The sequence below is a fragment of the Pipistrellus kuhlii genome, unplaced genomic scaffold (assembly GCF_014108245.1).
Source record: "Pipistrellus kuhlii isolate mPipKuh1 unplaced genomic scaffold, mPipKuh1.p scaffold_m20_p_3, whole genome shotgun sequence".
NCBI lineage: Eukaryota > Metazoa > Chordata > Mammalia > Chiroptera > Vespertilionidae > Pipistrellus > Pipistrellus kuhlii.
In genome coordinates, this window is record NW_023425529.1 from 106,810,057 (window position 1) to 106,828,687 (window position 18,631).

The 18,631-nt window shown below is 42.8% G+C and overlaps 1 protein-coding gene across 2 annotated transcripts in view; it reads right to left on the reverse strand.

The window, feature by feature from the left end:
- Positions 1–18,631, reverse strand: part of FAM124A (family with sequence similarity 124 member A) — a 66,890-nt gene that overhangs the window by 39,772 nt on the left and 8,487 nt on the right. The window contains exon 2 of one of the 2 annotated variants that reach the window (XM_036457344.2): positions 4,012–4,043. The exons of the other annotated variant lie outside the window; for it this stretch is intronic. Within the exon in view, the coding sequence (XP_036313237.1) occupies positions 4,012–4,043 (32 nt within the window). The remainder of the gene's footprint in view (positions 1–4,011; positions 4,044–18,631) is intronic. 2 annotated transcript variants of the gene reach the window in all.

The following is an 18,631-nucleotide window of genomic DNA, read 5'->3' on the forward strand; positions in this document are numbered from 1 at the left end:
TGGCAGCAGGGCCCTTGCTCCATGGTTAGGGAAAGCTGGAACAAGGCCAGAGCATTCCGAGGAGGGGGGAAGCAGCCCTACGAGTTCTTTCCCACACAGCCAAAGGAGCGGCAGCTGTAGGTGTACCAAATGCCACCTGCCAGGCAACGGGAAAGGTACTTCTGAGTAGCAACTTTAATCCTACAGTCACTTTGGAAGGCAGATGTTATCTGATATACACAAAGGAGGACAGATCGGACAAGGGAATCAGGTTTATCCATCCACATGCACAACATCTTAGTGGTTTGTGATGGGTCTCTGCAGCTATGGCTGCACATCAAGAAGGTCCATGATAACATCATCCCAAACAAGGGACTGGGGAACAGGAAGGTGGGCCTAAAATTCTGAGTTTAAATTGAATTTGTCTTCCTTGGGAAATATGATTTATTGAGACCTCCTGAGGGCTAATAGTGTGTTTAGCTTTGCAAGAAGCATAAAGGAAAAACCTGTCTGCACCATCAATCTAAAATGGCAAATGGACCAGTTGCAACTAGAAAAAAATTCACCCCCACAAAACAAATCACCCATTAAAGAAGCCCCCTCAGCAGCTTCCTCAGCCCCCAGTTGGAAGGGAAATCAGACACAGTAAGTCGTAATGCAATTCCATGATCCATGAGGCTGAGGAAAAAAGGATGCCTGGCTCTCCATGTGCCCTCCCCAACCCCATACCTTGTCCATTTTTTTTTCCTAGGGGAGGGAGATTAAAAAGCAGCAACTGCCCCTCACCATAATGTCTCTACTGCCACCAACTACAAGCAACTCACAGTACAGAAGGTCAGGTTCAGTCTAAACAGCACCTCAATTTGACATTAATGTTAAGGGCCATCAGAGAGGGTGCACATCCTAGACTCTATTCAGGGACAAAGAAAAAGGTACAGATTCCTCGATGCTTGACTCCTTCCCTCCTCTCCTTCTTTCCTTCATTCTTCTCTCTGTTTAGAGGAGTTTCTAAGAAATTCACAACTTAGCATCCTGGAGCTTCTGAAAATGTCCTTAGAGGGCATCCAGCCTCCTTCCACAAAGAGAAACAGATGCCCAGAGAAGGTAACTGACTTGTGTGAGAGCACACTGCTCATTCATGGTGGAGCCAGGACTGAGACCCGTAAATCTACACCCCTGCTCTTGCACTTTGTCTTGGTGATGATCTCCCTTCTTTTCCCACCAGGGGCAGGCAGCGTGAGGAAGCAGCCCCTGCATTCTGAAGCAAAAGATGACTAAACGGAGCGACTGGTGTTTTGGACGGAGCTTTTCTGATAATTTTGGTAAGGATGAAAGCCAACCGTGGGGACAGACTCTATCCCTAGTTCTCCCCAAGGAAGCGTTTATGTCCCTGTGAACTCAGGAACATATGGGGAAAGGAATATCATGGGAATGTGGAGTAAGAACCACTTGCAGACAGAAAAATTCATTTCTTAACAGTGAATCGCCAGAACCAAGGCCCAAATCCCAGTCAGGAATCAGGAATTACCCAGAAACAAGCGACTGGGTGGAGAGAGGCTGACTGGGGACAGTGGGATGCAATGAGATGCAAGAGCTACTCCCAGGACTGACAAGTGGGAACTGGTCACACAGGGCACAGGCACCAAGCCAGCTGTGAGGGAGAGTGACCCTGGAACAGAAACATTCAGGATGGATGCTAACCATATTAGTTTTCTCCCTATTAGTCATCTGAGTGTGCTATATAGTTTGTGGAGAAATGCTACGTGTACTTATTGATTTTTAGAGAGAGGAATGGAGAGAGAGAGAAACATCAATCGGTTGCCTCCAGGGATCAAACTCACAACCTAGGTATGTGCCCTGATGGGAAATCAAACCTTTTGGTGTACGAGACGATACTCCAACCAGCTGATCTACACTGGCCAGGGTGAGAAATGCTGTTTTAAATCTACTTGGAAGAAATTTTTTATTATTGCAACTCTGTTGAATTTATGTTTTAAAGGACAGATTTAAAACTGTAGACTTAAAAAAAATTGTTTTCTTTTCGGAAAGAGTCCACTCTATTATCTTTCACTGACTGCTTAAGGGGCCTTCTCCTGAGTATGGGTGTGGCCAGGATTTATGTTCCTGGCTGGGAGGAAATGCAGGCCAGGCCCCATACTGGGCAAAAACAGAGAGGGACCACCTATATGCACTTACCCCTTCTTCCTGCCCAGAACAAGGATGTGATGGCTATACTAGAGACAGCTGTTTTGTGACTCTGAGGCAATCCTGAGGATGGAAGCCAAAAGTTAAGATGGTGTAGAACACATGTGTCAAACACAAGGCCCGCGGGCCAAATCCGTCCCGCCAGGCCTTGCAATGTGGCCCGCACCGCGCTGTCATCACTGCACTCTGCTGCGTTTCCATCACAATGACAGTTTATGACTGTTCAGTAAACCATTCGGCCCTCGATTTAGGCTGGATTTTAGATTTTGGCCCCTTCTCTGATTGAGTTCGACACCCCTAGTGTAGAATAATGACTGAAGGAGCTTCTATACCACACTGGCACTGCATCCTCTGGAATTATTTTATTTTTAATGTTAGAGGAAAAGAAACCCCTATTTATTCAAGTCTTCATTTTCCTCTATTATCTGTAGCCAGATGCATGTCCTAATTAAAATATAAAACACATAAATGTACATCCTCAATTGTAAAGGAGCCCTGACATTGAGAGAGTGAAGTCATGGAATATTTAAAGAGAAAAGAAAGAGTAATAAAAGGCTATTGATCCCAGTTGCACTAAGAGAAATTTCAGCTCAGAGATTGCAATAAAAATATCGGAGAGGAAAACATCCCAAAACAAATTACCTTTTTCCCTAACAGGAGAGGTGCTTTGTTGTGACCCAGAGGACTGATTTGAGAGCTCTGAATTGAGAAAGGCTTTGGGAAAGTGTCTTATACAAACCATTCTTTAAAAAAATATAGCCTCTGAGAGTTCAAGAGAGCATTCTCTGATGTTAGGAATGCAAAAGCTTCAGGGAGTAAATGCAAATCACGAAAGCTATTTCTCATTATTACTAATTCTCATTATTCTCATTATTACTAATGGCTCTTAATAACTAAGGGGCAATTCTAGTCTCTAGTTGGCTGAAACAAGCAGAAATTGCTCCTTGTATCCATGCTAATAACTAATATAACTTGACAATAAATATAATTTCAGATATACAGCTTTCTGAACAGTCTCTTATTGCAAAGGAAAGCTAAGCCAGAACATCTGTAAAAAGAATAACCCAATTAAGTGTGTTTCCAATTGGGAACTATTTAGAATTGAGAGTTTAATCAGATAGTGAGATAATAAATACTGAACTGTTTTGTCCTGATTAAAAAGATCAGGGTTTTCCCCTAAGACATCTTTTTTGTTATTTTAAAGTAAGTGTTTAATCAGTCTGAATGACTATGGTCTGTTATACAGTGATCTTAATTACTGTAAATTGTTCAAGGCCTAATTTCCCATGAATAGATTCACACTTGCGATTTAATATTTAATACAGAGGCAACTTCTTCTATATGCAGAATGTGGTTATAAACAAAGTCCCAATAATTTTTTAACCACATATAATAATAATTATAATACCTGAGGAAATTTGCCCAACAGATGAGTTGGGGCCACCCCCAGGACCCAATAAATGTGCTCTGAGCCATTAACCTTTAGCAGATATTTGATAAATGTTTGTTGAGTGAATGGGTTGCCTCAGATTCTTCAGAGAAGATGTTTTAGAAGCATTTGTGCCAATAAAGCCTAAGCTAGTTCCTCCAGGCTGAATTCCCATAGGGAAAGTAGTGGCATATCTAGTCCTGCAACCAAGGAAAAAACAAATTCTCCTGAAAAAGTCTCCACCATTAGAGTTAGAGGATGTATTATTGTTAAGATTACCTTTGGTAAGTCCTACTATTAAAACAAGGGTCACACAGATGACCTTCTCTCCATGCATGGATGGGACTGACACTGAGGGACTGTGAAACAATGCTGACGGGCATTTAAGCCATACTTACTGCTGGTGGAGGATATGTGGCTGTAGTCAGACCTGAAACACAAAACCTTGGTATTAGTAGGATGAAAAATTTTTAGTTTATCCAAATAATTTATCCAAGCTACAGTTTTAAAGTCAGTGGCAACTGCACCTCGCTAATAAAGAAATGCCACAAATTAAAAACTATAGTGTTAGTATTGCTTGTGCAAAATAAATTTGTCTAAATTTGAAAGCAAAACTTTAAAGGCACTTTAGAAATCAGGGGTCCTTTAGGTTTTGGTCAAGATGGTGGACTAGGGAGATGCTGCACTCACTTTCTCTCATGACCACATCAAAATCACAACCAAATTATAGAACAATCAGTCTGTATAATCACCTGAAGAATAGCTGAACAGAAATCCTATAACTAAGGGTTATATGTGGCAGAAGCCACACAGAGACAGGTAGGAAGGGTAGAGACCAAAACAGGCTGGCCCTGCACCCGTCTGTGGTGGTTAAGAATCTGAAGGGATATTTCAGCTGCAGAGTTCCCCCCTTAGAAACACCAGTGCCAGAGAGTAGCTCACATAACATTTGGCTGTGAAAATCAGCAGGGATCCCATTCTTTGAGGTAGTTGGAAGGTTGTCTTCTTTTTTTTTTTTTTTTTTTTTTTAAATATATTTTATTGATTTTTGTACAGAGAGGAAGGGAGAGAGACAGAGAGTTAGAAACATCGATGAGAGAGAGTCATCGATCAGTTGCCTCTTGCACACCCCCTACCGGGGATATGCCCGCATGGAAGGTTGTCTTCTTAAAGGGCCAAATCACAAACTCTCACTCACTCAACAGGGCACTAAACTTGTGCTTCATGAAGGGGCAGTATATTGGAGAGTGCCACAGATATATGGGGAGAAAGTTAGTTGAATGACTTCAGGGCAAGGGCTGGAGGAACGACCACCACTCTTCCTGCTTTGAGCCCGCCCTGCACACAGCCTAAGCTGAGTCTACGTTAGCCAGGTGAACACCACTAGCTCTTGCCTGACTTCCTGTGACACATCCCTATCTAACTTGCACAAGACTCTGAATAGCTGCAGCAATATTGAGAAAGAAGCACAAAGTTGGAGGGATCACAATACTCAATATCAAATTGTACTACAAAGCCACTGTATAGATTCTTTTGAGAAATCAGCTGATAGTCGTATGGGTGCTCCCTTATAGGCAACCAACTGCTTCTCTCCTGCTGCTTGTAAGATCCTATTTTTGTCTTTTCCCATTGGCATTTTAATTATGATGTATCTTGGTATGGTCTTCTTTGGATTCCTCTAGTTTGGGGTTCTGTGTGCTTCCTGTACTTGTAAGTCTATTTCTTTCACCAGGTGGGGTAACTATGCAGGCCAGAAGGGAGTGGCAAGAAATATTCAAAGTGATGAATAGCGAGAACCTACAACCAAGATTAATGTATCCAGCAAAGTTATCATTCAGAATTGAAGGGGAGATAAAGAACTTCACAGATAAGAAAAAGCTAAGGAGTTCATCACCACCAAACCAGTATTATATGAAATGCTGAAAGGTATTCTTTAAGAAGAGAAAGAAGAAGAAAAAAGCTAAAAATTATGATCAACAATTACATATATATCAACAAGTGAATCTAAAAATCAAGTGAATTAAAAATCTGAGGAACAGAATAAACTGGTGAATATAATAGAACCAGGTGCAAAGAAAGGAAGTGGATTGATAATTATCAGGGGGAAAGGGGTGTGGGGGGTGCAGGAAGAGACTAGATTAAAATCGTACACCTATGAATGAGGACAATGGCGGGGGTGGGGTGGGGGGGAAGGTAAGGGCAGAGGGTAGGGTGGGAACCGGGTGGAAGGGAGCTATGGTGGGGGGGTGGAGGAGAAACAATTGTGATAATATGAGCAATAAAGATTTATTTTTTTTAAAAAGCCACTATAATCAAAACAGCCCGGTACTGGCACAAGAACAGGCATATAGATCAGTGGAATAGAACAGAGAACCCAGAAATCAAGCCAAACCATTATGCTCAATTAATATTTGACAAAGGAGGCAAGAGGATACAATGGAGTAAAGACAATCTCTTCAATAAATGGTGAGGGAGAAATTGGACAGGTACATGCAAAAAAAAATAAAACTAGACCACCAACTTACAATATACTCAAGAATAAACTCAAAATGGATAAAAAAATTTAAATGTAAGTCACAAAATAATAAAAATCCTAGAAGAAACCATTGACAGCAAAATCTCACACATCTATCATAGCCATATGTTTGCCAATACATATCCAAGGGCAAGGGCTACAAAGGAAAAAATAAACAAATGGGATTACATCAAACTAAATGCTTCTGTACAGCAAAAGAAACAAAAAAGATCCCACTGAATGGGAGAACATATTTGGCAATGATACACCTGATAAAAGGTTAATTTCCAAAATATCTAAAAAAAAAACACTCATACAACTTAACAAAAGGAAAACAAACAATCCAATTTAAAAAGGTTCAAAGAACTTTAATAAATACTTCTCCAAAGAAGACATACAGAGAACCAAGACGGTGGCACAGGTCAAAAGCAATACATGCCACCTCCCACAACCACATCAAAATTATAACTAAAATACAAAACAACCATCTTTCAGAACTGCCTGAAATCTGGCTAAAGGGAAGTGCCACAAATAGAGAAATAAAGAAAAAAGCACACCAAGACTAGTAGGAGGGGCAGAGGCACAGAATGAGCTTTGTACTGCACCATGTGCAGCACTTTTTTCCAGTCAAGAGGGATATCTTGACTGCAAGGTCTCCCATGAGGAGCAAGGGGTCCCAGCCTCACACCAGACCCCCAGCGAGTGTTCCATTGCTGGCAAGAGAAGCCCCTGTAACTCTGGGCTGTAAAAACCAGCAGGGATTGTGGCCGAGTGACAAAGAGGCTGCTGGAGACCCAAATAGTTCCTCTTAAAGGGCTGGTGCGTGAACTTACACAGTTCAGCTCTCTCTGAGCTCCAGCACTCAGACAACTGCTCAGGGGAATCCAGGGACATAAAGGGGGGAACTGGATCATCTAACATCAGAGCAAGAACTCTCAGATGACTTTCTCCCAGACAGGGGTGCTCAAAGGGGCCATTGTTTACTGTGCTGACACCTACCTCATCACAGAGCTGACTGGCAGCCTAATCTGAGTGGCTAACACTGTTTCTCCAACCTAGTGATTCACTGAGACCCTGCCCCATCCAATTTGCAGCCCCACCCAAGATGCTTGCAGTGGTCTTTTCAAATAATTGGCCAGTTCTGGTTTAGGCTTCTTCACATTTCCCTAAAATCTCTCAAGAAAGCAGCATCTGGCATCAGCATGCCCCATACCTATCAATAAGTGGTGGCCATCTACAGGTTGATCTGTGGCTCCTGCTAGGTTACCCCATGGGCTGACTTTACTCCTCCCAGGAGGCCCCAGAGCCAGTGCACTCAGACCATACCAGATTACAACTCTACACATCCATAAGTGACACACTCAAAAGGCAGACTCAGTGAGCACCAAAGCCACACTGAAGAAAGTCCTGCTCTATAGGGGTGTTTTCTGCATGACAGCTCTTCCACTTTAGTCACAGCTGGTCCTCATAGTCAACTGGTCTAGAGACCAATTTCTCTCAGTGACACCAACAGCAATTAAGGCTCAACTACAACATGACTGTGCACACAGGCTACACAGAGGTGCACCTAGAGTGAGTTCCCAGCTCAGGTGACTTGAGAGACTGAGCCATTTGGGCCCTACAGGACACCTACTGTACAAGGCCACTAATTCCAGGAGACGTAGCAGCTCTACCTAATACATAGAAACCAACACAAGGAAGCAATCAAAATGCAGAGATAAAGAAACATGTCACAAATGAAAGAACAGAAGAAATCTCTAGAAAAAGAACTAAATGGAATGGAAGCAAGCAAACTACTAGATATAAAGTTCAAAACAATGGTTATAAGGTTGCTCAATGATCTTAATGAGAGCTTCAAGGAACTTAGTGACAACTTCAAGGAACTTAGTGAGAACATCAATGACAAAGAAAAGAACCAGTCAGAAATGAAAGATACACTAACTGAAATAAAGAATGATTTATAGGGATTCACCAGTAGAGTAGAAGAGTCTGAGAATCAAATAAAGGATTTGGAATATGAGGAAGCAAAGAACACCTAAGCAGAAGAGAAAAAAAAATTATCCAAAAATCTGAAGATAGTATAAGGAGCCTTGGGAACAACTTCAAGCGTATCAACATTCGCAATATGGGGGTGCCAGAAGGAGAAGAGACAGAGCAAGATATTGAAAACCTATTTGAAGAAATAATGACAGAAAACTTCCCCTACCTTGTGAAAGAAATAGATTAACAAGTCCAGGAAGCTTGCAGAGTCCCAAATAAGAGGAACCCAAAGAGGCACATCAAGACACATCATAATTAAAATGCCAAAGGTTAAAGACAAAGAAATAATCTTAAAAAGCAGCAACAGAAAAGCAACTGAAGAAGAACAAGAAGAAGAACAAGAACAAGAAGAAGAGATAAAAATATGAATAAAATACATATCTATCGATAATTAAATTTAAAATAAAAATGATAAGGAATCTAATGAACAAAATAAACTGATGAATAAAATAGAACCAGAGGCATGGAAACATGGAACAGATTGACAAATATCAGAGGGAAAAGGGGTCAGGGAGAAAAAGATTAACCAAGGAACTTATATGCATATATGCATAACCCATGGACACAGATAATAGGATGGTGGAGACCTGGGATGGAATGAGAACCAGGTGGTGGGGAGCAATGGAGAAAAAAAGGGGCATATTTGTAATATTCTCAACAATAAATATTTAAAAACAAAAAGGATGCTGAAACCGGTTTGGCTCAGTGGATAGAGCTTCGGTCTGCGGACTGAAAGGTTCCAGGTTCGATTTCAGTCAAGGGCATGTACATTGCTTACGGGCACATTCCCAGTAGGGGGTGTGCAAGAGGCACCTGGTTGATGTTTCTCTCTCATCGATGTCCCTAGCTCTCTATCCCTCTCCCTTCCTCTCTGTAAAAAATCAATAAAATATATTTTAAAAAAAATAAAAACAAAAAGGAGGGCATACTGATGGCCAAGAGACACATGAAAAAATGCTCCAAGTCACTAATTACCAGAGCAACGCGAATTAAAAGGACACTTAAGTATCATCTTATAACTCCCAAAATGGCTACCATCAACAAAATGAATCACAAGTGCTGGTGAGGATGTGGAGAAAGGAGAACCCCAGTAAACTGTAGGTGGGAATGCAGACTGGTGCAGCCACTGTGGAAGACAGTAGTTTCCTAAAAAAATTAAAGATGGAACTGCCACTTGACTCAGTGATCCCACTTCTAGGAAAATATTCTAAGAATCCTGATACACCAATCAAAAGAACATATGCACCCCTATATTTATAGCAGTGCTATCTACAATAGCTAAGATTTGGGACAGTCCAAGTGCCCATCAGTAGATTAAAAAAAACAAACTGTGGTTCATTTACAAAAGGGAGTACTATGCAACAGTAAAAAAGAAGGATCTCTTACCCTTTGAGACAGCATGGAGGGACCTGGACAGTATTATAATAAGTGAAATAAGCCAGTCAGAGAAAGACAAGTATCACATGATCTCACTCATATATGAACAAAATAAATTGATGAATAAAATGATCCAGAAACTGTGAAATCTCATAGGGAAGACAGGGAAGGGTGGGTGGAAAGTGATCAACTAAAAAAACTCTTATGCATATATGCATAATCCATGGACAGAAAAAATAGTACAGTAGGCCTGGGGATTGGAGTGAAAGGGTCAATGGGGGGAAAAGTAGACATCTGTAATAATATTAACAACAAAGAAAAACTTTAAAAAAAGAAGAAACGAAAAATCTGAACAGACCAATTACTACCAATGAAATCAAATCAGTAATAAAAAAAATAATTCCCAATAAACAAAAGTCATAGACTGGATGACTTCACAGATGAATTAAAAAATTTTTTTTTAATTTTTTTCCGAGAGAGGAAAGGAGAGGGAGAGAGAGAAACATCAATGATGAGAAAGAATTACTGACTGGCTGCCTCCTGCACATCCCTCACTAGGGATCCGGCTTGAAACCCAGGCATATGCCCTGACCAGGAATGGAACCATGACCTCCTGGCTCATGGATTAATGCTCAACCACTGAGTCACATTAGACAGGCAATTTTACCAAACATTCAAGTAATAATTAACATCTCTCCTCAAACTGTTCAAAAAATTCAAGAGGACTAAAGGCTCCCAATCATTTTAAGAGGCCAGCATTACTCTGATTCCCAAACTAGAAGACTTTATAAAGAAAGAAAATTATATATTAAAATCCCCAATGAACACAGATGCAAAAATCCTCAATAATATTGGCAAATCGAATTCAGAAATACATTAAAAAGATCATATACCACAATCAAGTAGGATTTATTCCTGGAATGCAAATTGGGTTTAAAATCAGCCAATTAATTAATATGATACACCACATAAAAATGGAAGATAAAATATATGATCATATCAATACATGTAGACAAAGTACTAGACAAAATGCAGCATCCATTTATGATAAAAACTCTTAGTAAAATGGAAATAGAGGGGTCATACCTCAACATAATAAAGGTCACATATGGAAATTCACAACTTACATTATATTCAATGAGGAAAAGCTAAAATCAGGAACAAGACAAGGATACCCACTTTCACCACTTTTATTCAACATAGCATTGGAAGTCTTAGCCATAGCAATGAAACTAGAAAAATAAAAAGGCATCTAAAATGGAAAGAAAGAAGTAAAACTGTCTGTCTTTATTTGCAGATGACATGATACTGTAAATAGAGAACCCAAGGATGCACCAAAAAAACTACTAGAACTGATAAGTGAATTCAGTAAAGTAGTAGGGTTCAAAATTAATATTCAGAAATTTGGTTGCATTTTTATACACCAATAATGAACTACTGGAAAAGAAAACTAAAAAACAATCCAATTTACAAATGCATCAGAAAAGTACCTAAGAATAAATTTAACCAAGGAGACAGAAAACCTATGCTTAGAAAATTATAAAACATGGAAGAAAAAAACTCAAGAAGATACAAATAAATGGAAGCATATATACTACCAAGTTCATGGATAGGACCAATTAACATAGTTATGATGCCCATACTACTCAAAAGCAATCTAAATAGATACAGTGCAATCGCTATCAAAACACCAATGGTATTTTTCACAGAACAAATAATTCCAAAATTTATATGGAACCAAAAAAGACCCCAAATAGCCACTAGTATAATTCTGAGGAAAAATACCTGCTACCTGATACCTAAAGTATACTACAAGTCTGTAGTAATCAAAACAGCATGGTAGTGGAATAAAAATAGATATATAGATAAATGGAACATTATTGACAGCTTAGAAATGAAACTGACCTTTTGCCTATATACAAGGCAAAAACATACCATAGGATAAAGATAGTCTATTCAAGAAATGGTGTTGAGAAAATTGGACAGATACATGCAAAAAAATGAAACAAGACAACCTTCTTACATCATATATGGAATTAAACTAAAAATTGATTGAAGTTTTAAATATAAGATCCTATATAATAAAAGGCTAATATGCAAACAGACTGAACAACAGAGCAACAGAACAACCAGTTGATATGACATGTGCTGACCACCAGGAGGCACTCACGGAACATGGTGGGCATCGGCTTCCGTTTGATGGTGGAGCAGATGGGGGGGGGGGGGGGGGATGGCCAGACCAAGGCGGGGCGCTGGTTGCTGTCATTGGGTGAGACTCTGTTGGTTACTAAAAATTCTTCCCTTTTGTGTACCGTGGTCCCACCTGTAGCTCACACCTGCTGCCAACATTGGCCCCACTCGCACCTGCTGCCAGTGCTGGAGCCACCGCTCACACCATTGCCGGCATCCGGCACCCTCCCAACCTCTCATCATCCTCAGTGGGTGCAAGCAGCAGCTGCCGGCCCTGAGCGCCCCTCAGGCTTTCTCCACCTTCCCCTCCTCCTGTGGGGCAATCGGGCTGGCAGCCACCTCTCACACCCATTCTTGGCAACAGCCCTGCTTGTACTGCTGCCAGCACCAGAGCTGCCACTCATACCCACTGCTGGCACCAGCGCTGCTCGCACTTCCACCGGCGCTGGTGTTGTTGCTCACAGCCGCTGCTAGCAATGGCCCCACTTGCACCTGCAGCCAGCACCAGAGCCACTGCTCACACCTGATGAGGCCCACAGCTCCTTTCAAGGAGCACAAATTTGTGCACTGGGCCCTTGGTTTAAATATAAGACTTGAAACCATAAAACTCCTAGAAGAAAACTTAGGCAGTAAACTCTGACATTTACCAAGGTTTTTTTCTGATATATTTCCTCTAGCAAGAGGAACAAACAAACAAAAAAAACACACTAAAGGGACTAGAGCAAATTAAAAAACTTTGCACAGCAAAGGAAACTATCAACAAAATAAAGAGACAACTTACTAAAAAGAAGAAGACATTCACCTATGATACATCCAATACGGGGCAAAATTTATAAAGAACGCATAGAACTCAACACTGAAAGAACAAACAATCCAATTAAAAATTGGTAGAGAACCTCACTAGACACTTCCCAAAGAGGACATACAGATGGCCAGCAGCCATATGAAAAAATGTTCAAGTAGTTATCAGAGAAAAGCAAATTACATCCACAGTGAGATATTATCTCACCCCTGCCAGAATGGCTATCATCAATAAATCAACAAACAACAAGAGCTGTTGGTGAGATTGCAAATTGGTACAGCCACTACAGAAAACAGTATGGGGTTTCTAAAAAAATTGTATGGCAGTTTCTAAATAGTATAGAGGTTTCTAAAGAAATTGCTGGAATTTGATCCAGCAATTGCACTTCTGGATATATATTGGAAGAAATCAAAAGGTGAGTGTGGGTGGAGGGGGTCAATGGTGAAAACAAACAAACAAACAAAGGGAGATCTGTAATACTTTCAACAATAAAGACAATTTTTTTAAAGCACTAATCTGAAAAGCAACCCAAGGGCTCATCAATAGATGATTGGAGAAAGAAGATATTGACGATGGAATACAACGAGGCTATAAAAAAGGATGAGATCTTGCCCGGCTGGCATGGTTCAGTGGTTGAGTGTCGGCCTATGAACCAGGAGGTCCCGGCTGTCTCTCGTGAGGGCCCGCCTGGGTGTGGGCTCCATCCCCAGTGCAGGGTGTGCAGGAGGCAGCCAAAATAATGATTCTCTGCCATCACTGATGTTTCCACCTCTCTCTCCCTCTCCCTTCCTCTCTGAAATCAATAAAAAATATATTTTTAAAAAGAATGAAATCTTACAATACATAATATAGATGGACCTAGAGAATATTATGTTAAGTAAAATGAGTCAGACAGAGAAAGGCAAATACCATATGATTTCACTTATATGTGGAATCTAAAGAACAACATAAACAGACAAAATAGAAACAGATGAAAGAATAAACTGAGGGTTGCCAGGTCAGATGTGGGGCAGGAGCTTGATTGAAAAGGTGAAGGGATTATGAAATACGAATTTGCCATTACAAAATAGTCATAGGGATGTAAAGTACTGACAGATCCTCCCTTCCCCCAACTGATGGATGAAGAATGGTGTGAACTCCACCGCAGCACGGACGTTTCTACACACCCAACCAGGCACCTTATAGGGACCGTACATTGAACCACCAATCAGCACCTGCCAAATACCCTAAACCCCCGATTCCTAAGTCCCCAGGTTCCTAATCATGTGCCTTACATGAAACCACCAAACAGCGTGTGCTGAGTGCCCTTCACATTCCTCCCCTCAAAAGGCGTGTTCATCCCTGCACATGTGCTCCCATCCTTTGGGAGGCAGCCGGGCAGGGGTCCTTCTCCTCTAACAAAGCCTGAGTCCTGGTCTCCGGCCCTCTGTCTCAGCTTTCAAGTACAATACAACACGGGGACCGTTGTCAATAATGCTGTAATAACTATGTATGGAGCCAGGTGGTACGAGAATTATGGGCGAGGGGTGAAGGTGAAAGGGCAGGGCGGGGCGAGGATGAGCTCCCAACTCCGCCCCGTAGGGCGGAGTTATCCCTAGCCCTCAAAACTCCTGGACGGGAAGAAATTCGCTCTCTTCCGCCATGCTGCCGGCATGAGTGGGAGGAGCCCATTGCTAGCATGGTACAGGCTCTTTTGTTTATTGCATCGGACTCGGCTCCCTGGTGGTCCTTGGGGATCATGAAGTCTGGGCATAACAGATGGGGGCTCGTCCGGGATCCCCCGGACCATTAGGGAAAACCCGGTCCGGAGAGTCTGACTGGCCGCGGTAGGTGTGTGTGTGTCTGTGTTTTTGTGTGCACGCTCTGGAGGGAAGTAAAACCCCTTGTGGAATTGGTGCCCGAAAACGCCTGGTGGACGCACCATGAAGGCCACGGGCAAGAGGATCAGAAGACGTTCTGACCTCCGGGAGGGCCCGAGAGGGACCCTCGTATGGGGAGAGGAATGGCGTGAGCCGTTGCCTCACCTGCGGAAAGTGAGCCTTTCCCAGGTCTGAGTTTGGTATCTGTGGGCGACATGGCGCCCCAGGATGGAGCCGGCGAAGTGTGGCCGGCGTGGCGGTGCGGGGCCCCTGGCGGCGTTGGGTCGGAGGGGGGGCTCCCGCGGGGCTCAGTCTGTGAGTCGGAGCGCGGCTGGGCAGTGGTGGCCTTGCTCAGGGAGCAGGCACCTGGGTTAATTTGCTGGCTGCCTGGAGAAGGGGAGGCGGAGCCGGGAAGCCGCTGGGGCGACCCGCGCTTTCTCCTCGGGGGCTGCCTGAGTAGCGTGGCTGGGGCTGCGGCCAAAGCAGCCTCACTCCGGGGGCCTGGGCCCTGGTGGCCTGGGCCATCGTGGAGGCATCTGGTCCCTGGCGACATCCGGTACTGGAGAAGAGCTCAAGGGCGAATCTCTGTGCTCAGTAAAGTGAAAAGGCCAGTTCAAAACGAGTGCGCATAGTTTTGGGCTGTGCTTAAAAACACTTTTCTGGGTACAGAATAAGTTTTAAAAGTAGTGGAGATAAATTAAAACTGGTTTCCCAAGTCATTGTAAGCAGCTTTTGAAATTCCCCGCCATGAGGCGGAAACTAGATGGTAATGGTAACAAGTTTACGTGAATGGTGGTGAATGGCCCTGAATGGCCAGGAGTCTTTAGGTAAAGAATGTGTTCATTTGCATTTGAATGCTGCTCCAGCTTCAGGAGTGGCAGGTGATTGGTGGTGAAGCAGCCCACAATGGTTAGTCTTCCTTGTCATTGGTGCTAGCTAAGCAGAGTCATATAGCTACTTAAGTATGAATTGTGATTGACCTATGATTTTCTGACATTGTCTTAAATCCTAGTAAACTGCCTCTGGTGTGAAGAGGTCTAGGGGAGGCCGGAGAGCGCAAGACTATTAGCTCTCCTACAAAGAGATTATTCAGAGCTTTGTTTGAACTTCAGAAAAAAATTTTGAGATCTGAAAAAATTGTATGATTAGATCTGTTGCTGAAACTTTACCCTAAATAAGCAGGATGTGTTAGAAATGTAATGTTATTAATCTAAGAAATGCAAAATTTATTTGACTTGCCAGCTTTAAAAGTTATAAGTTGATTTAGGAAAAGTTAATTGCAGTAACTAGATGCCTAGAATATGGCAGGCTAAACTGTATTATATATGTTAAGAATAAGCAGTAATGATCAAAGATCTCAAGGATTGATTTATTCTCATTTGTCAGATGAAAAAGTATGTAATGCTTACACTTAAAAAAAAATTATTTTAAGTCAGTGATGCAGTATTTTTTTAAGTCAGTTTTTCTAAAGTAATGTTTAATGTAACATATGAAACTTTTATATTTGATTTGTTTTGTTTTGCTTTTCTCATATGCCATTGTTGTTGGATTTGGGCTTGTACCTGCATCTTGTATTTTGTTTAAACTTTGGGAATCATTTTTGTTTTCAGTCATGTGTATCTACTTTATAGGTTTAAGTAGACTTCATCACAAAGGTTTATAATTTATTTAGAATTGTGTTAAAACAATGTGAAAACAATTAATTGTATGATTTAACCCCCTGCGACTGCTTGGACAATTTTCACCGATGTTCTGCGGGGGGAGTAGAGGGGCTTAGAAATGCAGATAGATCTGTATCTGTAGGAAAAATGTGGCATTTTAAATTTTAAACGGCTGGAGGCCTGGGAACAGGTACTGGACCTGCTTCCTCCTCCCTTGCCTTTTCTTTAAAATTTGAGGCATGGTTATGTATTTTTGGAAGATAAGATTTTTATAGAAATTATAAAGAGTATGTCCTGACAGGTTAGCTAGGAGAGGCAAGCCTTTTAGTTTCCTGATGGGCATGGGGGCACCCTATTTAGTCTTGAGAGAGCCAATAGGACCCGTACATCAGCCCAGGAAGCCACCGGACAAACTGCCTGTTTTCCTTGGACATCAAGAAGGACTGTGGTCCTCGGAAGGAACACGTACTGGGGGAATGCAGTTGTTGAACTGGTCCAAAGTGGAACAACGGATCTTTGAGGAGCTAAAGAAGGCTCTCATCTCAGCAGCTGCCCTAGCCTTGCTGGACGACGCGGAGCCCTTCCACCTCTATGTGAGTGAGGTAAGAGACATTGCCAAAGGGGTTCTCACTCAGACTCTAGGTCCCTGGAAGAGACCTGTTGCCTATCTGTCTAAGAGACTGGACCCTGTGGCAGCCACAGCATTGTTGGTGAAGGAGGCAGATAAGCGGACTCTGGACCAGGAGCTAACCTGGATGGGCCAGGCTTTTCTCCTGGACCAGCCCTGTGTCCAGATTCATAAAACTCTGGCCATCAACCCTGCCAGCCTGCTTCCAGATGATGATGAGGAACCCATTCATGACTGCACAGAGGTAACAGACGACAAGGTACTGTTCACAGATGGGAGCAGTTACGTTCAGGATGGGACCTGATATGCAGGGGCAGTGGTAGTCACCCTGGACCACACCATTTGGGCACAGCTCCAGAACTTTTGGCCTTAATCCAGGCCCTTTGATGGAGACACTGTGCCATCCACAGAGAAAAGAGGGTTACCAATTGCAACAAGAAGGAATTGGTTGAACAGAAGCAAGCCACTGAAGGACCAGATGTTTGATGGACCCTCCAGATGACAAGACTTGGTCCCAGAGGCTCTAGGTCAGAGTTGCCCGGTGACACCAGGTTAAGTGTCACCAAGACTTCTAAACTTCTGTGAGGTAGAGTTGCTAGAAGTACTGTCTGTGCACAGGTAAATGCTAAGCAAGGTAAGGGGATCCCCCCTGGGAATTCAGGTCCCAGGGAACCTCCCCAGGAGAGCATTGGTAGGTGGATTTCAGAGATTAAACCACCAGCATTAAGGTCTAGTTTTTATAGACACTTCAGATTAGGTTGAAGTATACCCCACTATCGGATAACAGCCCCACCTTGGTAGCTAAGGTATCTCAGAGTATAGCTCTAGCCTTAGGACAGGTAGGTGCAACTCGGGAGGAAGGGGGTTTAACTAAATGTGTCTTAAAATCGGTGAAAATTGGACCAACCCCCTGTCCTTTGCCCTCTTGAGGGCCAGGTGTACCCCTTATTGGGACAAGTTTCCCCTTTTTGGGAGGGGATCATGTATGGTAACCATTTCCTTGCTCAAGTCCTTACAGGCTCTGCAGTTTGCTTGTTCCAGATGCACTGCCAGTGCCCACCGCAGACCCTGTAGCCCCGGAACTCAATGTGGGTAAAGAAATTTGCTGCCCAAGGACTCAAAGGGATGTTGCACTTTATCCTGAGCACACCCACTGCTGTTGAAGTAGATGGCACCCAGACCTGACTACATGACTCCCAGCTCCTGCGTGGCCTGGATCCTGGCAACTACAGGCCAGGAGGGGAACTGGACTTCAGTGAGGACAATACTGATGGGAACTGTGGTACTAAGGGTCTTGATAACTGTATTTGTTGTTTATGCTGAAAGGAAGTAGGCTGCTGAGTCAATGATTTGACTAGGCACATTAGACAAGGGGGGAATGAAAGGGCAGGGCGGGGCGAGGATGAGCTCCCAACTCCGCCCCGTAGGGCGGAGTTATCCCTAGCCCTCAAAACTCCTGGACGGGGAGAAATTCGCTCTCTTCCGCCATGCTGCCGGCATGAGTGGGAGGAGCCCATTGCTAGCATGGTACAGGCTCTTTTGTTTATTGCATCGGACTCGGCTCCCTGGTGGTCCTTGGGGATCACGAAGTCTGGGCATAACAAAGGGTGGGAATCTCTTTGTGAATTATACAATTGTCTAACCACTATGCAGTCTACACCTGAAACTAAAATGATACTGAATGCCAACTGTAATTGAAAACAAGCAAACAAACAAACAAATCAGGGCTTCATATGGGCTCTGTAACTCTCCCAGACTGGAGATCCGGTGGACTCTGGACCATCTAAATTTCCTGGCAAATTTTTGAATGGACACTTACGTTACTGGGGGAAAGCCTCGAAGTTTTCAACAGATTCTCAAAGGGCTCATGACTCCCCAGAAGTTTAAACCACTGCAAATAATACCCTCCAAATGTTACCACCACACCTTGGACAGATCTTCCTGTT